Here is a 23,839-nt window from a genome sequence, read left to right on the forward strand (position 1 = left end):
ATATAACCGATACGAGTGGGTACTCCACCTCCTTTGTCTTTGCAGCAGCCAGCAGGTAATAAAGTGCCAAATATACCATAACATTAACATTGTTTCTTTCTTTTCCAGGAGTGAGTATTCCACCTGATCATGTTATCTAGACCATGGACTCTCTAGAGGGTGACGCGGTTAGGAATTTTGTAATTTTTAATTAATTAATTAATGTGTACAATTTATTATATTATAATATTTATATTAATTATTTATATTTTTTATGGATTAAATTAAGTAATTTAATACTATCAATAGAAATTGAAACAAGTTTAACGAGCAAAAATCAGTTTGATCCATTAAAAGATAATACTAATCTTAATAAGTTTAAAACTTAAGATACAAAGAAGAGAAAACCACAATCCCATAAAAAATGACATGATTTCATTAAGGAAATTCATCAAACCAATTATTGGTGATTATTTTTCAGGTTTTGTTACATTTATTTAATTAATTATTATGAATCCATATATTTTTCATAATCCTTCTTTGATAATCTAATACAATAAATTTTTTATAGTGGTATTTTATAAAGATTCTCCATAATTCCAACAAACACATTATAATGTAAAACAATTCCATTAGGTCATTTCTATTATAATAGGGTAATAGTTTTTTAAAAAAATTTTAAGAACTTTACATAACTTAACATGATTTAACTAATTAAGCTGGATTTCTTAATCTACCATATATCGATGCATGATTTAACTACGCATAAAGTTAGTCAAGTTTTACATTTTAAGATTAAAAAAAAGGCTAAAATAAGTGGATGATATTATATACTGGATATATGTTGCAAAAATTTACAGGAAAAATGATCGGATGAGTTCAGAGAAGTCCAGATAAGTAGCTTAAAAATGGGATGAGTAGATATTATCATTTTAATATTATTTTATTTTATTTTTCTAAAAATATTAAATGATGTTACTTATATGATTGATATTTCTTGTAAATCTCTATTTAGCATAGGTATGTACTGTATAACGAAGAATATAAATTTTATGTTTTTCTTTTATAACTCATTTAATGGTAGAATTTTAAGAGTACGTAGTGTAAAAAATAACTTTTAGCGCCTATAAAAAAACTAATACGAATTTATTTCCATGATTTCTGCCACTAGTCCTTACTTTTCTTCCAATTCATTCACTCAGTTAACAGTCTAACATGAGATAAACAGACCAAGGTATGCAGATTGTTACAGTGCTAAAGCTTGACAAGATTAATATCTACAATAGACTTATATTTGTTTTATATTGTTCATTTATAATCATTTTATTATGTTAGAAAATTAGTACTATTTTTATTGAAAAACCAGAGCATGTTGTGATATAATTGATGAATAGCATGGTTGTTTATCTTCAGTCTTTTTTATGAGAAATAAAGGATATAGATAGTGCTATCAATGGAAACTACCTCAATGTGTAAATCTTTTATTATCTGTATTTAATTTTTATGGATAAAAAAACTTCTAATTTTTAACAAGTGATATCACCATTAAAAAAAATCTCTTTTATTGGAACAAGCACTGGACAATGAAAACCATAATTGATAAACCGACGAATAAAAATCAAATGGATTCGACGTTATAGCATTTTGGAAATTTTCTCTTTGTACTGTATAATATAAATAATGGAATATTGTTTTGTAAAAGAAGAAAAGAGGGAAACGTAACTTCATCACTATCAAGAGTTTCAGTTTCCAATATACTCCATAAAAATGAAGTCAGAACAGAAGTGTTGGATTTAAATTTTAGGCACAGGTGGGGATCGCACCGCACACACAACTTTTAGTATGCGCCCACGTTGAAGCCATTTCTTTCATATACGTCTAGCCATATCATAGTTACGAAATATATTTAGAATATAATTAAGTATCGATTCCGTGCGCCAAGAAGAAATAATGTGACAAGTAATAATATTATATAGGCTATGCTTATGGGAATCGATTTGGTGAACAGAAAAATTATTGAGAAATCGGTGTCTAATCCATCCATGATTTTCTTACTGTTTTTCAAGCACGGTACTACTGCTAAGAGCATCTACTATTTTTATATATAATGTGACAGTTCTGGTAGCAAGAAAAAGAAATCACAAACAATAGCCGCGTTATCTGATCTTCAAATGCATGCGTGCCGCAAAGTGCAAACTCCACCATAAAGCCAAAGATCAGGAATCAAGAGAAATTAAGAAAAACAATGTTTTACCATAATTAAACCCTAAATAAGTTCATAACTGATCCACCATAACCAAATAACACAGGCCACGTGGCATGAAATCGTGGTTTTATTAGAGACAAAGATAACATCAAAAGAGGCCACATCTCTCATAGTTTATATACAAACGCTACTTTTCAAAGCACACGCCTCTCTCATATATTCCACGTACGGTTGAGGAATCGAATCAGTTTGCTCTGCTCTTGATCTTCGGCACCGTCACCATCAGCTTCCCGCCGCTGCACACGGCGGTAACCATCTCCGGCTGCGTCCACGGCGGAAGCCGGAACCGCCACAGTCCAAAGCCAGAAGGAACCTGCTGCTGCTGCTGACCCGGAACCGCCACGTCACCACCGTCCATTCTCTTTATCACGATTTTCGTTATCCCCGGAAAAATGTCGATCGCCAGAGCTCTCACGCCACCATCGGCATTGCACGACGCAACGAACCGAAAAAACTGCGGCGTTTCCTCCACGGAAACGTCGTCTTCTGAAGGAAAAGGAAGCTCTAGTATTTTCGCGAACACGTGCGGCAGTCTCAATAGCTTCTTCGCGTTCGAGCTCGGCAACGATGAAACGACGCCTCGCCGGGAACGTTTCTTGGCGAACATCATGGGATAGCTTAAAAACTCCAGTTCTAGTAATTTAAGTCCCTGTTTGGATGTTGTAAATATGGTTAGAGAGGGAAATGCATGTGAAATTGGTGTAATTCGTGGATTGTTACTCGATGGGAATATATATATAGGGGCTCGACGTGAATTTGGTTGGACGGAACTACCCTTGAAGAGGATGGTCTATGAACGAGGAAGGGTATTGATTAATTGCTTTTGCTTTCTTTGCCCGCAGGAATCGTGAAAAGGTTTTAGGCCAAACGAAAGGAATGGAATAGAATCCGTCTTAATTTTGTCTTCGGGAATTGAAATCCTACGTAACATTCCTAATCATACTGTTTGTCTTTATCATCTTTATCACGACATGACTAATTGTATATTTATATAAAAAAAAAAAACAGAAATAGAACCAAAGAGAAAATCTGACATTTATAAATGTATTCTAAGAATAATATACTACCTCTTGTAATATTGTTTGGTTATAAGTGGTTCGTATAAATGCACGAATCTGTGTAAGCTAGCAAAATAGGATACTTTTATTATTCTTTGGCACAAGATAAAAAGACCCATTGAAATCGAATAGTCAGACTCCACTTTTGAGTGTGCCTCTTAGCCATTCAAACCTATACCCAAGCCTAACCACACTTTTATATGCATTGAGTTGTGTATTCTGCATACGAGTTTGACAATTTTTTATGGTATTTAATTTAGGTCCAAGCATCTACCATCAAATGACTGCAGTCTTCTTCTCTATATTTTTTTTCCTTTTGGCTTTCTTTTAGACAGAGTAATAGACAACTTTTAAGTTTCAACGAATGGGCATGCTCTTTTTACAATGATGAATAAGTAATCTACGGATCCTACAAGGAACCTAATCAAGAACATTGGAAAGTTTAATTTTTCAGAGACAAACTAAGAACGATTATCCCCTTCAAAAAAAAAAAAAAACTAAGAACGATTATCGGATCCGAATTAGGTGTATATTTCCAAATGAAGAGGACAATTATCTACTAAATAGATGCGAGTTTGTGAGAGTTTGCAGATCATAAGACTTTTTAATTGTATAGATATCGATTTCAAATTTATAAGACACCAAAATTATGATTTTTTTTTTTTACAATATTTTGATCTGTAAATGATGTCTCACCAATAAGCTCCATCCAATTCACAACATTCTTTATTCTGTCAAAATAATCTTTGACAAATTTCCTATCTTTTATCTTCACCAATTGTTGTAAAAGAAAAAAGAAAAAAACTTCATCAATTCAAATTCTCTATTCAAAATGAAAAGCATGTTACATTGACTTAAATTATGCACCTTGAAAATTGCAATTCATCCTATATAAAACTGTGTCTTTATGATATATTTGAAATAAAATTGATGTTGAAATTAATTACAAGGAAATTTAATTCATGTGACTAATAAAGATTTCAATTATATGGATGCTATTTTATATGGTAATTTTAATAGAAATTATAATATTTTAAGAACATGATTTTTTAGATCGTGTAACTACACTATGCAAGATTAGATGGTATAAATTCATATTGTGCAGATATATTCCGTGCATGATCTCTAACACCATTATCTATGACAATTAGCTAGGGAATTACTTAATTTGGTAAAAGAAAAGTTTCTTTTAAGGTAAGTTTTGATTCTTGAATATTTATTTCATTTTTTATAACAAGTTTCCTGAATATCTATTAGTGAGCATAAATCATGAATCAAAATCAAATTTATAGAATCATAGAATAAATAATAGTATCTAAATATTTAAATGTATAATAGAGTAGATTACACGGATTTCCCTAGAGATTTAGTGTTATTACATTTGACAGCAGATTACAATAACGTACTTTGCCATCCTGAAAGTGCTCGTCACATGTCCCCACCAAGCATCCTGAAATCTACAAAGCTTCAGCTTTCCATCAATTATCATTGCGTCTCCAAATTTCCACCCCTGCCACTCGGTTATTAAGCATTTATAAATCTCAAATTTACATAAATGCAGCATTACCAATTGGTTACAAACGGAGCAAGATATGAACATAACCTATTGAATCAGCTCTTCCAACTGAAAGTTCCCCCTCTAGAAATAAAAAGTTTCTAAACCTCCAAATACACTAGATCATAATTCAGTGGCTTGCAGCTTCTCAGGTATTTCTATAATTTTAGTCATCAATGTATGAGTATGTGGCAATTATCTGAATGAGTTAGAAATGCTTAGGTTTACCGGCCCGTACATCAAGAAAAACCAAATTATTTTCCCTGTCATATTTGCAATCTTTTCAATGAGAGTTGAAATATTTGCAATGGCAAAATGGACATTTGTGAATCCTTCATCCTCTAATTACTAAATCAAATGAGAGAAAATTGACAAACAATTCGTATAGTTATATGTTCAATTATATACCCCTAGCTACTTTGGCCCTTTTATATGGTAGATTTTGTTTATACATTGTTGTTGAAAATGCCAAGGAGGCATACAGATTTTGTTGCCATAGTTATCTTTGATTTCTTTTTCTTTTTTTTGTGTGATCAATAATGCGCTTTAAATATTTGAATTTGTACACTTTCGCTTGCTCTTTTCCCATCTATTCTCTAAAAGAGAGATTTTGAAATTTGTTTTATAAAATAATTTTTAAAACCTAAACAACAAAAACACAATCACACGCACCTTTATTGTTTCCAAAAATTGTCTTAAGAAATCGGTCTTGTCAAACAAGTGTTATTGTGCTTTTGTTTTTAATGAACAATTTTTTTTATAATTCATATAACAGCAAACCAATAGTCCCTAAATATCTAGTTCTTTTCAATTGTCAGTTCAGAAAAGGTGGTGTATACTACAGATGGTGACATGAGACAAAAGGAAGTTTGTATTTCTTGACCACAACAACTGTGGTACTAGACTCTATATTACCACCCTTTGACTTATCATGCTCGAAGACCAATATTGTTTTTGACTTACTGGCTGGAACACCTTTCCTGGCATACTATACATTAGGCCTGGGGAACTTGAAGTACCTAGATGAGGTAATTTGATCTTTCCTTTTCATAGTGACAGACTCTCGACCCACGATAGGCATCTACATTGCAAAATGTCATTTGTCTCTCTTTTTCAACTTTTAATATGAATCTTTTCCCCCCTCTTGTTATCATACAATATTACATATCTACTCTTCAATCTTATATTTACCTTCAACATTTCAGATTAAAGTGGCATCAATGAAATTGATTTTTTTAAAGTGTGTTTGGATTACAGTTTAAAATATAGAATTTGATTGAAGTTAATTTTGTAAACTTTAATTTAGTTAAAAGTAGATTTAATGTAACTTAATTTGAAGCTTTTTATGTTCAACGAAAAAAAATAAGAGAAGGATTAATAAAAATTATGTTAAACTCAATTAAAAAAAATATTTGTCAAACAAATCAGGTACAACTTTCAATGAGGATCAAACCTCACTTTAAATGATCGAATGCCAAATTGAACACATTCTTAAATTTCAAGATTCATGCTAAGTTTTCATTTCGTTTATTGGTTGCTTTAAGAAATGTCCCATTTTGTGTTATTTCTTTTGTAACTCATTTTATTGAAATGAGTGGTAATGTTGTCATTGTTGTTTGTTGGCGGCGAATTCATGTTCATTTAGCCAAGTGGCTGGAGAATTCCCAGTAAAGTTGCACTTTTTTCTTTGGAAATTTCTTATTAGGGATTTTGATTCTTGTTGTTATAGGTTGTTCATTGGATTTCGTTACAAGGATGGACGGGTAGGGACGTAAGGAAGAGGCTAATTAGGTACTGACAATTTAAATCCAATGAGAGATTTGCCAAATCCAAGCATTTACATCAAGAAACTAAAATTGGCTTCTTCCAGTGCCTCCAACAACAATAAATATATATGCTCATGGTGTTCGAATGGATTTGCCAGTCTTTGTCTTTTATCAATTCACTAGTTTTCTTTTAGCACCAATTTTTGTTTGTAGTTCCTATATTTTATTGGACTAATCTTAATTATTTTTCTATTTGATTTTTAGTCCTTGCTATCAAGTTTCTCTTTTAACTAGTTATTGTACCCGATTTTTTCCAGCGGTATAAAATGCCAAAATTTGGTTGGTGTAATCATTTAAAATGTTACTAACCATTTCCTGAAAACTTGAGTGGTAATAAATGATTATAATGGGTGATCAAAAGAGCAAATAAGCCAATAAATAAAGAATAGTTCTATACTGCATGAAGTTATTGTAGACGAAAAGTACGAAATACTCGTTCCTTGTATTTCATTGGTTAACAGTTATATATATATATATATATATATATATATATTCAAGTATTTGTAGATTCAAGTTTTTGTAATTAACTTTCGTGTATTGTTTTCTTTGTACTATTCAGTAATTTCCATAAATAAATAATATTCAAGTATTTTTTTTCTAAAAAGAGAAATAATATAATTATCTTTGTAATAGATACTATGAAAAAGAAATAAGAAGATATCTGTCTAAAAATAAAAATGTCATTATCTTCACAATAAAAATTATTAAAAAAATCAATAGCAATTTTTTATAAAAAATAAAAAGGTAGATAATACTTAAATTAAATTATTGGATCTTATAAGACATTATTATATATTAAGAGTATGAAAAATTTATTAAAAAATACTATAAATATGAAAAATATATTTAAATCCTTCTCTTATAATTATATTTGAGTTCAAATGAAATATTTGCCTTTTTCATTGGGAAACGTAGGTTCTTGGCATACCTTTCGGCGGGCACAATAAAGCATAAGAATACTTTTCTTTCTTTTATTTTTTTTGGAGCAGACTGCTCTATTCAATCACTTTATAGTTTCCCCATGGCAAGCAAAGCACAGAACCACCCCAGATTTTTGTTAGCAACACAACGGGCACGTGTAACGTCATTCCACGTGGCATGGAGCCAGAAACCGACACCAGTAGGTAAACTCAAACTTCTCAGATACATTGAATATTTTTCTTTTTGTTGAACGTTCAGTACTTGCAGAATCCTGGCCCCAGCTCAGCAATTAGCATAACGTTGGTTGTAATTTTTAATTTTATTTGAAAAGAATAGAAAAAAAATAAAAATGTTAAATAAAACCACTAGTGTGACATGAATTTAAATCACACGAGCGTTTAGAAAACATTCTCTTAATACATATTATTTGATTGAAATTACAAAATTAAGTGAGCCACGTGGCGAGAGCCACAAAAATTTAAGATTTTTATTGAATTTTTTTTAAAATATTTTAAAAAATGCGTTATAAATATTTTTCTTGAAATTATTTATATGTATTTTTTATATTTTTATTTATAAGACTTAAATTTAAAATAATATTTTTTTATAAAATCTGTCGAATAATATTTTTTATATTAATTATTTTTAGACTATGAATATTATTAATTAAAAAAAATACATTAACAAATAATTAGAAGAGAAAAGAATATTCATAATAAAAAATAATTTTATAAAAAATTTATAAATTTAAGTTAAACTTATTGTTATTAATTAAATTAATCATTTTTTAATATTAAATTAAATAATTATATATTACAAAAGAAAATAATAATTTTACAGAGTTAATTAATAACAAAATATTATTAATATATAATTTAAAGTTAATTATTATAAAAAAAACAAATTTTGTAATTAATTATTTTTTATGTATTCAATACATAACTTTTTTTTTTTTGTAATGACATAATCTATCTTCTCTGACGTAGTAATAAAGAAAAATCGTCCATATTGACCAGACCAACCATTCCTACTTTACATTAATTAATACAGATTTTTTATTCTAGTGCAATTAACTAATACAGATATGCAGATATATACGCGATTCTTGTGTTGAGTGTTGAGGTTCATTTCATTTTCAGATCCGCTGCTGGCCGGAGCTGATTTTAAGATTTTTCATTTCTTCCAAACTAAATCAAACCAAACAAATACATAAAATCAATGTTATTATAAGTTAACCAAAGCCATGAAATCAGTGTAGCTCCGAGGAAAAGCGACATTACTATCATACCCTTCTCGTGTTTCTTCTTCATTTTTTCTCTCTTCCACTGTCGGTGACGGGTAATTTTCGTGTTCCCTATTTCTTGTGAAAGTTTTGATTTAATGACTAGGAGAAAGCTCAGTTTTTTTCTTATTATTTTTGTGTGGCAGTGATTTATTAATTTCTGTATTTTTCGCTTTATTTTTTTTTCAGTGTCTGAGATTCTGAGAAAGTTTATGTGGTTGATTTGAATCGGTTGTGTGGTGTGGTGGGAAAATAATTTCGGTTACATGTTTAAAAAGGCAAAGATTTTGGTTGTGTGCTTGTTTCTGAAACCTCGTACTGAGTTGTAGCACTTGGATCTTGTGGATTGAGCCTTTAAGTCGCTATCTTACTCAGCGATTGTGGTTATGGAGACCCTTTTTGTTGTTGAGCAGCATAATAAGAACCAATACTACAACAGGTCCAAGTCACAGGGTCATGCTCGATTTGGGGGGTCACCTTCAAGGGGCTTTAGGGATATCAATTGCAGAACTTTTGAGTCTGGGAGAACTGGTATATTGCCAACACCTTTGAAATCGCATCATGGTTCTCCCAAAACACCACCTAACTCTGATAACAAAATGGTTGGGAAAGTAAAAGTTACTCCTAAGAGCACCCCAATTCCCATCAATGGTAAAGCTTATAGAAAAGAAGAGAGTGAAGATGTCCCTAATGGTGGGGGTCTTTTGCTTTCTGAATTGTGGGCTGGACCTACCTACTCAAACTCACCACCTCCCAGTTCCTTGCCAATTCCCAAGTTTTCCGTCTGGCCGAAGAGGACCGTGTCTCTTGATCTCCCTGGTTCCTCCTCCCCTGAGATTGAAATGCACCCTGTGGCTAAGTCTGCGCCCTCTTCCCCTAGCAGGGAGCTTTTGGATTTGCCTTTTACAAGGGATTTCTTTGATGATAATGCTGATTCTGCTGCGACTAAGACCCTGTGTCGCATTCTTAATCTTAACATCAATGATGACTGAAATGGAAGGAGCAATAGGCTCCTGTTAGTGTTAGATGTGTATAGATACCAAATAAAGTTTGTAGTCTTAGTTGGTTTATGTTGCCTTTGGTTGTGGTGTTGCCCTTGACAATCTGGGCTGTGATGGTGGGTCAACAATCTCCAGATTTTGGAATTTGGATCAAGCTTTTAGCTGTGGAGAGGGTAACTGGGTGTATACTAGAGGAATCTATTGAAAGCAGGCTTTGCTATGGATTGTACAACTTGATGGAAGCTTCGATGAAAATGTTTGGTATATAGAATAGTGGTAATGGGTAGAAGTGGCATGGAATAGACTTGGGTTGACATTGATTTAATCTATTGGACCTGAAGAATCCTGTATTTATGATACATAGTTCTCAGCATCATCTCCTCCTCACAGAATGGTTAACTTTCCCTTATTCTTGCGTAGGATTTAGGCCTCTTGCTTTAGATATTATTTATATACTGCAAAATCCTCCCCTCCCCTTCCTGCCCTTCTCTCTCTATCTGTTTCTTCTTTCTACAATCCTTAACCATTCAAACTTATATTCTAATTATGTATATAGTGTGCATCACTGTCATATCAGTCTTCTAGATGGTAATGCTGTTTGCTAGTTACTACCTTCCTCACCTGTCTTTCTTTTCCTCTAGTCATCTTTGTTTCTCTTTGGTTAACTTTGTATTTAGCTACCCTCAGTGAGGGTGTAGTTTACCCCTTCATCATCTTTTCTGTTTTTTTTCAAAGAAAAGTAAGAAGGGATTGGTAGTAGTCTTTTGCAGTATCTGCTTCAGTTTTTAGGATTAATCCATGTCACTCCACCTACTAGTAAACCCCTGATATGTTTCATTCCGAGTAATGCTTATTTCCTTAGTCCTAGACCTAGTTCTCTCCTGGCTTATCTTCCATTTTCATGGGGTGTGTTGACCGTTCTATGCCAAATTTTAAGGTATGATCTCACTTGTTGATTATTTAAATACTTCTGCTATATTCTTTTCATGCCATTACATTGCAGTTGCTAAGAACTGTTCACTGTGTTATCAGGGTGGCAAAACTTTATGAAGTTTGTTTGGATCGTGACTTGTGAGATGTGGTCAGTTGCAACTCAGTTTTTCTCCCTAATGTCCGTTGTGGCTCATAAATTTGTCTGTGTTTCTTTCTTTCTGCCTCAGTTACTTGTGGATTTTGTTTGGTCTGCTGGAATATGTTACTGACTCTTAACTATACAACATTTTGTATCTGAATTAAATCTCCTTGTTAATTTATATAGCTGTTCTTCGGAAGCTATGTCCTATGGCATGATTATCTACATTTTATGAACTGTTGTATCTGTTGTCAGTTGTTTGATCTTTTAAATGAATTGGTTTCCAAATATTGATGGAACTTGGGCTATGAAATATTCAGTAATGATTCTCACGCATCAAAGATTTGGTATCATGTTTAAACAATTCCAATTCAGAAAGGTCTGTTTTCCTGCTTTGGAAACTGCATGTTTGGTTCCTTCGGATAAACCAATTTACACGCGGGAACGTGGAGTGGTATACAACATTCCTCATAAATCAAAATATTTTAGTATGTCAGGGTACTTCACTTTGTTCAGTTCAGTGCATATGATCTCAACGAATCCACTTCTTAGTTTTCTTCGCATTGGCGAAAGTTAGTGTGTTGGCTGACCTAATTCTAAATCAATATGGTTGCAACTTAGTAGGTGAATATGGTTGCAACTTAGTAGTGGTATTATCAATGTGTCTGAGCAGTACAGTACATGAGAAAACTGATATACAACAGTGTTCTTTTGATATCACTACATTGATATACTGAGAACAAAATAAAGATGTATAATAAAGCAATGTTCTTCTGTAAGTTAAATCAACTTATGCACCCTGACTTTTGTAAAAGTTCTCTCAATTAAATAATTTCAGCTACGAGGATAATTTCAAGGTGTAACTGTTTTGTTATTTAATTGCTTTACTGTATTTGTACAGAACTAACTATTCACGGGAAACATTTCAACTATTTGGTTAAATACGAATGTCTGAATGTGGTTAGTTTGTCATCCCTAGTAACTAATAATTCTAGCAGATGTCAAAGGAGTCGCCATCTTTTAGGTTACTTTTGTTTGTTCCTTGTCACAATTAATTGAGCATCTCGGCATTTTAGCGTGCTCACTTTACAGTACCTTGGGTCCCAATTCCATTGTGTTCTTGTTTTCACCCTATAAGTTGAACTGAGCCTTCCCGAACGTCAATTTTTTTAATTAATGATTCTCTAGGTACAAGACTAGCTACTCAAGGTTGCTGGTGATTTTCATGCGCACTAGTAAGTCCTGTTTGTCATTTACTTTCATTTTCATATTTGGGATACACAGTCTCAGGCTCAGGCTGAAGTAATAACATTTTTTGTTGTTACAAAGTCTTACATTGGCTTAATTGGAAATTTAGTCCTCCTAATTGTCTTATTGGAACTGAATTTTGTGCATCTAATCAATGTCTAATAAAAGCACGACACGTGATGATCAATGTAAAAAAAAATTAACGGTCAACATTCAAATTTGAAATTCAGGATCAAAATTATCAGATTGAAAAACAAAATGAAAGACTCAATTGATAAATTAAATTATAGGGAGACTAAATTCATGAATTGAGATAAAATAGGAGAACCAAATTTACAATTAAACCTAAATTGTTTGAGTCAAGATCAAAAGTCATTTATAAATATTATTTTCTCTTAATTCATTCAGAACTTGATTTCGTAACAAATGGTTAATTAAAAGGGTAAGAGGCTCTCGATCTCAATCCATAGCCCAAAAACTGAAAAAAGTACCTGTATTGCATAAAGAAGGAAACCAAAGTACCACCAATTTCCCCTTTGTGAATAAAATTAACGATTTGCTTTGAAGTGGGGATTTCTTATCTCATGTTTAAAGCTATATTGTGACCGGTATTGTTTAAAGCTAATCCATCGCGCGTCTTTGGAATTTTTATGATTTTGTCTTTGCGGTACGTGATGTTGCTTTTATGATGACCCCATTTTATTTTAGACCCTTTTGTTGCCTATGCCCGTTCAAGACACATAGATAGTTGGGGATGTTAAATGAATTGTGATAATGGTGTTGGGGAGGTGGGACATGAAATGAATTTTGCTAATTTAATACTCACTCCTTCACTTTCATATTATTTATTTCTAAAATATTAAAATACTAATTGAAATTTTAAAATGATTTTTTTTATAAAAATTATAATATCTAATATTGTTAACATTCTTGTAATAATTTGTAATAAAATCTTTTTACCATTTTTTAACAAATGCATTTCACTGCACATTAGTAAGATCTTTTGTTTAATACACACTTCTTAACAGATATTAATTACTTAAATTTATGATAAAATATTTTTTATAAAACTAATATTTTAGCGAATAAATAATTTTAAATATATAAATTATATTACAATTAAAGTTTAAAATAAACAAGTACATTTGAATAAATAAACTATATTTTAGATTCATAGTGAATAATTTAAACTTTGATAAAATATTAGTTTTTAATTATTGAGATTTTTTAAAAGAAAACTATGAAAATATAATTTAGAAATGGAGATAAAAGAGAATAAATTAAAAAAATAGACTGTTAAGAAGATTGAGTATACAAATATTGATAAAAGAAAGATAGTTTAAGAGAATTTAGAGATTTTTTTTTTACAAACAAAATTTAGACTGTTGCATAATAACATGTAAATATGTCCAAAGAAGAGAAAGGATAGAAGATTGAGAAAGTCTAATTGAGCGGAGAGAACTTTTCTCTGAGTTATGTACTTTAATTTATAATATAAAAGTAAATATTTTTTTAAAATAAATATAATTATGAAGTTTTTGAGTGAAATAGTAATGCATGATTTGACGATAATAATTTCCTATGTTTCTAGAAGTAACATATATTTGAGATAAGTTAAACTACACAAAATAACTTATAAAATGAGACGGACATCCAGAATTGCTTTTATCCCAAAGTTTGATATTTTGGGATACCCTTATTATACGCATCAAATTTTCTAATGGAAGCCTAATATTCAACTATTTTGATAACGAAAGCGAAGTAATAATAGGTAAGGATAAGGACTTTTAACAAATGTATATTTCTCTGTCAATGTCATTTTTTTTATAAACTATTTAATGGTTTTGCTGGAATTTTCTCAATCGAGGGGCGTAATAATAATAATAATAATAGAATTCGTGCAAGAGAGGAATCTTCTTGAGAAAAATAATGAATTGGTCCCCATTTACAATTATATGCATCATCATCATCTACCCGGATAAGAAGAAAATAAAAGTCATATATCATCATCTGCTTCAGCCGAAAACAAAGGGAGAAAACCGTAAGCAATCTAAAAAAACTACTCATTTCTTGAAGTGAACTCTACATCCTCATCCTCTCTTATCTCTATTTGCAAGGGAGAGACCAAAAAAACAGAAAACAAAAGAAACTTCACAAGGGTAAAATATAATATGCTAGTCACAACAAAACATCATCTAGAAAATCCTAACCAAGAATGGAAAATTGTGACTAGCTGGTTATCCTCATCAGTATGCAACACTTTCGAGGCCGTGGTAGAAGTAAAATATTCTCATTAGTATCTGTCAAATTCTGAATTTCTTGCTCCATCTAGCACCATCTCTTGGTGGCGACATTCTTTGCTGCAGAAAGCTTTCTCTCCTCTACAAAACACAACCCAAATGAATTAGAAAAGGAAAATAAAATCATATTTGATTAAAATCATTTTAGTCTATCACTAGGAAGCATTGGAAATGGACCTAGCTTAATTATACCTGTAAATAAAAATGTCCTTAGTCTGCTCAAGATGCTTCTTGCAAGTGTGACAGAAGCTAAGGAAATTGAGTGAAGGAGAATTGGGTGTATTGGGCAGGGAACAGTAGCTTTCCACAATACAATTGTCGAATATGTGTGTTGTTCTTGGATTAGGTCCATGTGCTATCACACACGTGTACTCCTCAGAAAGCTCCATCTCACTCAAACTCAGAACACCAGTTGCAACAGATAATGGAGAATCCTTGGTTTTGGCAGCACAATCAGCCGCAGCAGCAGAAGCACATGTTTTGGATTCAAATGAAGGTGGTGGCAGTGACAGTGGCAAAGGTGGGATTTTTACTCTATGCTTAGTTCCAAACAGAACCGTTCCACTACTTGGTTTAGTTGAATTCTGAGGAAAAGTTTCATCTTTGAGTGCACCAACAAGAGCAAGGCCAATGCATTTGGAGTCCCAAGAGGTTGTGTTTTCTGAGGCTGCTGCTTCATGTGACAAAGGACTCCCAAATGGGGATGATAAGGCTCTGGTGTCAAGAATCGATGTGGGACTTCTCAAAGCCTCAGCTCCAGCTGAGAGACACTTGGCAGTGAAGTCTCGGAATTTTGGTGAAAATAGAGAAGGAATGATGGTTCTTTTGTAACTCTGATTTGGACATGGCTGGGAGGAGCTGTGATCACCCATCAAACTTGGCTTCGTCACAGCTCTTGATCTGTTTCTCAGCAGCATTAAGGCCTTAATTAACAAAACAAACAACTGATTAAATTGATGTTACAAAGAAAAGAAAACCACTTTCATTGATTTGCAGACTATAATATCCAAAAACAATATATGTACCTTGTTACACTTGAGGTTCAGGGTTCTTTTTAGGAAATAAAGAATTCTAGTGTGAAGAATTTGAGACACAGCCAAAAAAAGAAGTGGTGATCTGAAACTGTGTCAGGGTAACTGAATTGCCTCTGCTCCCTCTTGTTAATTTTGTTCAACAGGAAAAAAAAAGCATATATTCTATTCCCATCAAAGAGATGTTAGTACTGCAACTCACTTTGGGGTGTTTATTTTTTTTTTTTTTGAGTTTAAATTCAGGAACTTTATGGAGAACAAACAGAAAGAGAAGAAAAAAGAGGGAAGCTTTCGATTTGGAAGAGAGAGAAGGATAGATAGATGCCGGAATGTGGCTTTTAAAGGAAGAAAAAGCAAAAGATGTAGTGTGCATGAAAATCAAACGTTATTACTTCCAAGTTTTGCTTTCATTTTCATTTTTTTTATTAACAGGATACTATTTTTTTTTCTCTCCTTATAAACCCAAACTGTGCCATTAAACGATTTTTTTATTATTGATTTTGTCTTTTCTTATCCTTTATTCACAGATGACTGATCCAAGGTATTTTGTACTGACTCTGGTGTGGTTTCGAACAAGGAAACGGATGGTAAAGGAAGCTCCTATAAATATGTTCTAAATAAGAAAAGGAAGAATATCGGATAATTCAGAATTCGTTATAAGACAAATTATTTTTTTTATTTTGCATTTAGTGAACGTGAACTTGAGATTTTGTTTAAGAAAAGTAAAGTCATGATTACTTATAGACACCAGTTAGAACTATACAATTTGATTAGTTTTCACAATTGATTAAACAACATTGCTAACTTTATTTATTGTTGTTTCCACAAATCTCCGTACTTTATGAGATTCGAATCTAAGAATTAAGATAAGTTTAATCCTTTCTCCGTTTTTTAGTTTTTTTACTTGGAGATAACACTCCGTTTTTTTTTTTTATAAAGATTAGTCTCTTCACTAAGATGTAAAAGAAAAACCATCATATCTAAAGTATTATATTTATTATTATTATTATTTATATTTGAATTCTTCTTTTCCCTTTCTTCTTTCTACCCACATATCTCAGAAATAGACTTTACATTTAACATTTTCCTCAATATAACTTTGTGGCGTTAGTTGGATCATTCATCATCGATACATTTTGATGAATTGGTGTATTATTATTATCTCTCATTGTACACTACGATGGCTAAGGTGTGTACACGTACTTGTATAAATCACTTTTTTTATGCCTCTTGTATATATAGAAATCACTTTATTTGTGGTTATGGCTTAACTTCGATATGCAGGCACCTTTTTTGCAAGTTTGTAACTTGTAAGTTGAGGTAATCTATCAATTATTAAACTAAAGTCTTGGTCGAACAAATTATTTGAACATGTTTATTCTAGAACGTAACTTGTGCAACATCCCACGTGAAATATTCTCGACTACAAAGTTTAATCCAATTTTGATAGTTTTTAAGCACAACACTACATTGAAGTCAAGCATTGGAGTTTAATAGGAAATGTACATCAAATACACAATGTATACTTGAGTGTAAGCATTATATTTTAAATTGTTTTGTGGTAAGTAAAATTAAAATTCATAGCTCTGGATTTACCACTTTTTTTTATAGCTCAGAGTTTACCATTTATTGGCTTAGAAGGTTGAAATTGTTTTCGTTTGAAGTTAAGGCTTCACTTTATGGAGCATATTGAACCATTTGATTGAGCTGTTTAATTTCATTTTCATAATTTAATACGTGAGCCTTGCACACAGAATAACTATGAATATATCATGACTTAGCTGCAATAAATTGATCACAAATGAATGCATCTTTTTTTTTTTGGACAGAATGAATGCGTCTTTATGCATCATAAAATTGATCTCAATGAACATATTATGAACCATTGTAATATTGACATACAAACCACCGAATAATTTTTTTATGAGATGTTCATATCATATCATGTTCGTATTGAAAAATTACATTGCTTTTCTATATAAAGAAGGGACCAGAAATCTGATTTATTATATGCCAAAATACATGACATATTTAAGAGAACTCATCCGTGTAGAATGTCTCATCAAATTGTGCTACAAATCGCACATTATTTTTCCTCTTTCCCTGAGGGTCATGATTTCTATCGAAGCCAAGATTGGTTTATTAGTACAACAACACTCAAATACAAAACATAACGTAGTGGGTTAAAGTGGGTTTTGGGGTGGGTGGTCCATCTACTCAATCAAAACATGAGGGGCATAAATGAAAATAAAAGAAAAAAAAAAGATTTGGGAATTGAGAAAATGGTGGGGCCCAATCTGAAGGGTGTGGCTGTGGCTGAAACTTTCATGCTCCGGTCCAGCCCAGCGCCAAATACGTACACTCATTCATTGTCGTCGTGAGATGGGACGTAACGTATTTCGACTCTTCTACGCTTCTTCTATCATCTGAAGCTTAAAATAGAAAAAAAACAAAAAAGCCATCTCAAAAGTGTGTTTTCAAAATAATAGAATATTAGTATTAAAAAATTTATTATATTTATTAACAATTTCTTAGAATTTATTTTTGATACACTATAGATGTAAATTCTTATATATTATCTATAAGCTAATTAGAAATCATTGAGATATAAAAGTGGGTTTATGTTCTACATTTTGAAAGAAATTTGGTGGACACCAAAATTTGAAAGTAACATGCACTGTTATTTTTTATTATTACTAAAGATATAATATGATTTGACAAAAAGAAAAGGACAGAAAAATAATAAGTGTTGATAAAGGTTTTGATATATATATATATATATATATATATATATATATATATATATATATATATATATATATATATATATATATATATATATATATATATATATATATATCTTAACTCACTAAAAAATTATTTAAAAAAATAAAAAAAAAAGATTTTATTTAAGTTAAAAAGAGCTTAAATATTTATGTTATTTTATAAATTAAAATAACTTTTTCACAAGTTCTCTCAAATACATCCTAAATGTAATAACATTAGAGTATCAAAATTTTTCTCACCGTTCGAAATACAAATTAAAATTTAGCATAAACAATATATTTGAAAAAGGAAAATTAATTTTATGAGTTTAATTTGTACATACAATCTCAATTCATAATTACATATCAACTGCAAATTTCTAATTAATCTCTTAAAATACATTTTTTTTTCTCATAATTGAATTTCAGAAATTTATTTATTAATTCCAAGATCGAACTAAATTATGAAGATGCATTACACGAAGTTTACTCCATGGGTAAATCCACGTGGCTGGCCATGTTGATTAGCCATTGATCTCGTGGACGTCACCATCTTACTCAGCAACCTATCTTCTCTTTTTATTGTAGAAGATGCTACCTTTTCGAACCTTGTATTTCTCCAACGTGGGACTTTAATGCATCTTTTTCAACTCTCCTCGCGCCCCAGCCATTATAACCCTATTCAACAAGGAATGATATGCTATGGATTTTCTTCCTTCAAAAACCTACACTGCCAACTCAAATCTGTTAAGGTAAGGTTGTACCCTTTATAAGTTTAGACTTTAGAGTATTGTATACTTATACATCTTCCCGAATCAAGTAAAGAATATAAATGAGACTAATATTGTTTAGTGTAGTGCATGAACTTCATTGTTTTGCTTGAAAACATTACCTTATCTTATTACCACATAATAGTCAACAAAACAACAAGGACAAATATTATGGCTTACATACAACAACTCAAAGAAGCCATTGAACAACCTAATTCTTCGTCTCCTGTTGAAGGAATTCACATTCCTTAGTTGGAGCACACATATCACATAAGCCTAGAAAGTGAAAGCCTAAATTCTCAGCTGTGTACAACCAAGAATAGTACCACCACACCTTGTCATTGGAGCTGCCTGGCGCCACGTCGGTCTCTCGCTCGCAAGTGTAAGAACATCAACATCAGACAGTGGCTTGATGTCCCAATTCCACCTGTCAGGGCCAATGACACCTCCAATCACATATAATTCATCACCTAAACCAATCATTGCAAATCCAATTCTCCTTCGAAATTCAGAAGCTGAACCAACTACCTTCCTCATTTTTTTGTCTTGCTTGATGATTAATCCATGGCTTATCACATAAAGGGCATCCCTGATAACTGCCATTTGACCATGGAGCCACCCATATTCCTCTACCGTCCACTGACCTGCATTGTCTAAAACTTGCACTGTTGACATATCCTTGTGCAGGACATGCACCTTTCCTCCAATCACTACTCCCGAACAGGCTGAGTTATGGGTGCGATGAAGATCAGGCATTGGAATCCAAACATCTTTCTCGGGATCATATATTTCTGCTTGAGATATTGACTTTCTGCAGCTAGTGAAGCCCCCAGCCACAACTATTTTTCCATTCATAACACAGCATGCAAACATAGAACGGGGGACGAGCATTGCCGCACGGGGGGACCACTGCCGTACTACTGGGTCATACGACCAGACTTCATTTGTTGCAAAACAACCATCTTGGTCACCCGTCAAAGGATCAACAGCATCACTTCCACCACCAATCACAAACAACTTTCCAGCAGTGGAGACGGCACCAAAATGTGAAAGGTGCCTGATTCTTGAGGGTAGAACAGGAAGAGTTATCCAGAGGTCTCGCTGAGGGTCATACAGCTGCCATAAGTTCTCTGGCTCAAAAGCACAGACACACAACAGATCCTCCGATGAACCAAGCTCCTGTCGAGCTTTAAATAGTTCAGGGCCACGAACAACTGCTCGCCAAGCACGAGAGACAAGCTCTAACTTTGGGTGGAGGTAGAAGGGAACCCATGCAAGGCACCTGATTGCAACAGCGTCAGGAAGTCCTTCAATCAGTCCAGACATAACAATCACTATTTCATCTATGTCCAACAATTATCCAACTCCTGCTTAACTGGAAGGTGCACCTGCAGTCACAATATATATCCAGTTATGCACATTAATAATAATTTAATACTTGAGAAATGCAAATGCAATATAAGAAAAGCATTACTAATTTGAAAGCCATCATCAGGTACAGATACGTTTTGACTGAGAAATGGTTGTTTCCAACATATAAGTAATTTATTTAATATTTGAATGAAGGGGGAGTTCACAAAGAGGTCATCCAAAACAAATGGAATGAAACTAAACTGAGGATATGTTTTATCATTTTCTTTTCTCACTTCATAATAGTCATTTGTCATTGAAACTTCTTCTGTATTTGAAAGCTAGACAAAAGATACAAAAATAGTAGAGCTAACTGCAAGTAAGAAAATATTGAATTACATGCAAAAATTATGTTCAATTGTTTCAGATGCAAGGCAGCACCATAGATCCACACAGTAGGTTTGATGCTTCACTAGACTCCATTAGATCTCAATTAGTGACACATACCGACCCAAAGGATCTCAGGTCAGAAGTCCATCTATCCAACTCAATGTGAAAGTCATGGGGACAATATTGATACTCTAACGCATGAGCATTTATGCCCTCAAAATCCCCACCATAGAGAAGCCTATTAATTAAGATTTTTATTAAAAAAAGAACTCTAAAGCATACCATTTTCACTCCTTTACCCTAAGCAACTGTCTACTGTCTGGTGTGCTCTCTTAGTCTTCAATCATTAGTCTGAATTTTATCTACCTACCCCATCTAATCTAAGAATTGAGACTATTACTTACAGAACATTGTTTCTAACTTACTTCCTTCAGAAAAGTTAAGAAAACACAATTAAATTTATTGCTTGATTGTTCCTTACAAAAATTACAAATACTCAAAACAACCAGCCCAGTGCTAAAATTTTTTGCAGGATCACTCACAAACAAATAAATTAAAGACCTAAAATTTAAGAATAAAAACTGCCACTGCAACAACAACACCACATCATTTTGCACTCTTTTTAAACACCTAATGCAACCCAGCATCATATTATGTTGAGTACCTATACAAAAGGATGAAAGAGATCAACCTTCTAAATAAAGAGGCCCATCACCTTATGGCACACAAGATCAAGTTTTGACTTCAGTTTTAAAGAATTTATGACAATGACAAATGCTACTATGCAGGTGTTTAGCTAACCCCCAGGACATAATTTCCAGAACACTTTATCACACACAAGATCATGTTTTGCCTCCAGTTTTCAAAGAATCTATGACAGTGATACATGCTAGTGTTTAGTTAATCTGCAGGACCTATTTCCCAGAACATGCATAAAAACAGCCAAGGAATGTTATGTTACGTTATGTGTTCATTTTTATTTTTTTACTTTCCTTTCCGTACAGAAGCGGCATATATCACAAAACTTCCAACACTAAATATCCAACTCCAACAGCAAATCAACAAACAGAAACAACAGAAAGTGAACACGAAAGGAAATACCAACGTCAAAGACATCTAAGTCACTGAAATTGTAAACGGATCACGCCAGCATAGCTTTCCTCGTCAAGTCCAAACAAGAGTGTGATACTTTGCCTTTCTAGAATATAATGAATCACTCAAATTGAAACTCGGCATATATTAAGGAGAAAACCATATTAATCTGTAAAAGGACAAATGAATTCCACAGGAAATTTTAACCCACAGAAACAAATGCAAAGAATATTCATTAGCTTTTTGGAAGCTAATAGAAGAGAGGCAGAGAGAAGGGAAAGCAAATACCGTCATTTAATGGACACACAGTTTTAGGAAACCACAATTCTAAATCCTCCTACAACATCTTCCTACTTGCTTTGTAGGATAAGTATTTCATTTTTTTTTTATGTTTCCAATATATTAAAAACATTTACTTTACGTTCTTTATAAAGTATTAGGAGGATTTGTAGCAGGATAGAGCATAACTCAATAGGAAATTTTATTGTTGTGCATGAGTTCTAAAAAAAAACAACAACTGACATGATTCCACTAAGGAAAAATGATTGAAGAAGAGCATCAGTTCCAAGCTTCAATGTATGATCCAAAACTGAAATTTCCCGAAAACGTCATCACTACAAAACAACAACAAAAGAAAAAGCCAGACGCATTCTACGAAGAATTTGGACAATAAAGAGGGAAAACCCACTATTAACTTCAACCTATATTGATATTCCAACCCTAACATTTCAGCACCAGGAAAAAAAATTAACAAAAATAAGAAAAGAAAAGGAAGGGTATATATGTACAAGAATTTTCTCGAGTCCTAAAACAAAAAACCCTGTTGAAATTCAACATAAACGAAGAAAATGAATTTCGTGCAAAACGAAAATCTATGTAAATTAGGCATCATCCAGTAGCAACGATTCGAGTTACAGAATTTTATTTTTCTTTTATTATTTTAAGATTGGCTAACAGAGAGACATAGAGGTTTTACCTGAAAGAGAAGACAAGAGCGAAGAAGGAAGGGATTTGAGAAAGTGTTGAAGAGAGTAAGAGAAAGAGAAAGAGAAAAAGAAAAACGTAGGTGAAGAGAAGAGAAGATGGTTCCAGCGCTGCCAATAAAACTTGCACGGCCGAGTTGAAAGAGTTACCACTTACAACTTGCAACAGAAGCCAATGTTAACGTTGTCGTTATTGTTCTGTCTCATGAAATAAACCACTATTTTTCGTACTTTTAATTAACATTCAATCATTTTTTTTTTTACAATTTAACGCGTTATTTTTATTGTGCATAATGATACTTTAATATTAATTAAAAATAATATTAAAGCATCTTTAATGTTTCACATTTATGTTTTGTTTATGCAAATCAATTTTATATTTTTTTTCAACGGTGTAAATTTATTGTTTGATTTGTTTTTTTTTTAAGGTTAATGACAACCTTTTGTTGTATTCAGGTTCAATTAATCTTCTTTCCTTCCACCTAGTACAGTTGCGTGGTCTTTTCTAGGAATATTATTAATTCTTTTCATTTTCTTCCCCAAACCTTCTCTGTTGATCTCTAGAACATCGAATCTTTCTTTTCTTTTCTCTCTTAAACATTGTTTTCCCCTTGCCCAAGCTTGAGAGATTATTGTGCAATACTTCAAGGAAAATCCAAGTTAGGTTGATACATGAAAACTGCACGTGGAAAAGGAGACGAGTAATAATAATAATAATAAAACCAACACAAAAATTAAATCAAAAGTACTTATACAATGCTGGTTTATTTGAGCTTGGCTGGCTATATATATGCTTGTTAGGTACTGATACCTAAATATTTAGAGGACAAGGGGTGAATCAATTTAATTACTGATATAGTTTCTGTCTTAGGGATCTTACGCAATTTCTATGGGTTGTCACTTGTCACTTGTAGTATAATGAAATTTTGTTTTGAAGAATATTTGTGAGG

At 32.4% G+C, this 23,839-nt stretch overlaps 4 protein-coding genes across 10 annotated transcripts; 1 reads left to right on the plus strand and 3 right to left on the minus strand.

The window, feature by feature from the left end:
- Nucleotides 1-2,429: 2,429 nt before the first annotated feature.
- Nucleotides 2,430-2,855, minus strand: LOC114370180. Its single transcript, XM_028327467.1, has one exon. It carries the CDS (start codon nucleotides 2,853-2,855, stop codon nucleotides 2,430-2,432), a length of 426 nt encoding a protein of 141 aa, XP_028183268.1.
- A 5,824-nt stretch (nucleotides 2,856-8,679) lies between these two features.
- Nucleotides 8,680-11,254, plus strand: LOC114371253. Its single transcript, XM_028328716.1, has 3 exons — nucleotides 8,680-8,943; nucleotides 9,077-10,825; nucleotides 10,921-11,254. The coding sequence occupies exon 2, from the start codon at nucleotides 9,274-9,276 to the stop codon at nucleotides 9,877-9,879; it is 606 nt and encodes a 201-aa protein (XP_028184517.1). The 5' UTR covers nucleotides 8,680-8,943; nucleotides 9,077-9,273; the 3' UTR covers nucleotides 9,880-10,825; nucleotides 10,921-11,254.
- A 2,855-nt stretch (nucleotides 11,255-14,109) lies between these two features.
- On the minus strand, nucleotides 14,110-15,887 carry LOC114369197 (FCS-Like Zinc finger 8-like). The gene is made up of 3 exons (XM_028326393.1): nucleotides 15,534-15,887; nucleotides 14,701-15,431; nucleotides 14,110-14,589 (listed from the first exon to the last, which is right to left on the minus strand). The coding sequence occupies exons 2-3, from the start codon at nucleotides 15,423-15,425 to the stop codon at nucleotides 14,502-14,504; spliced, it is 813 nt and encodes a 270-aa protein (XP_028182194.1). The 5' UTR covers nucleotides 15,426-15,431; nucleotides 15,534-15,887; the 3' UTR covers nucleotides 14,110-14,501.
- A 3,164-nt stretch (nucleotides 15,888-19,051) lies between these two features.
- Nucleotides 19,052-23,084, minus strand: LOC114372099 (F-box/kelch-repeat protein SKIP30-like). 7 transcript variants are annotated; one of them, XM_028329505.1, is made up of 3 exons: nucleotides 22,883-23,084; nucleotides 21,920-22,012; nucleotides 19,052-20,462 (listed from the first exon to the last, which is right to left on the minus strand). In XM_028329505.1, exon 3 carries the CDS (start codon nucleotides 20,398-20,400, stop codon nucleotides 19,366-19,368), a length of 1,035 nt encoding a protein of 344 aa, XP_028185306.1. In that variant the 5' UTR covers nucleotides 20,401-20,462; nucleotides 21,920-22,012; nucleotides 22,883-23,084; the 3' UTR covers nucleotides 19,052-19,365. The 7 variants fall into 7 exon arrangements, with proteins under 7 accessions (XP_028185306.1, XP_028185303.1, XP_028185302.1 ...); XM_028329502.1 differs by having other exon boundaries at nucleotides 21,916-22,012; XM_028329501.1 differs by having other exon boundaries at nucleotides 21,920-22,075.
- Between the last annotated feature and the right edge of the window lie 755 nt (nucleotides 23,085-23,839).

This window comes from Glycine soja, chromosome 10 (genome assembly GCF_004193775.1).
Source record: "Glycine soja cultivar W05 chromosome 10, ASM419377v2, whole genome shotgun sequence".
In the NCBI taxonomy this organism is placed as follows: domain Eukaryota; kingdom Viridiplantae; phylum Streptophyta; class Magnoliopsida; order Fabales; family Fabaceae; genus Glycine; species Glycine soja.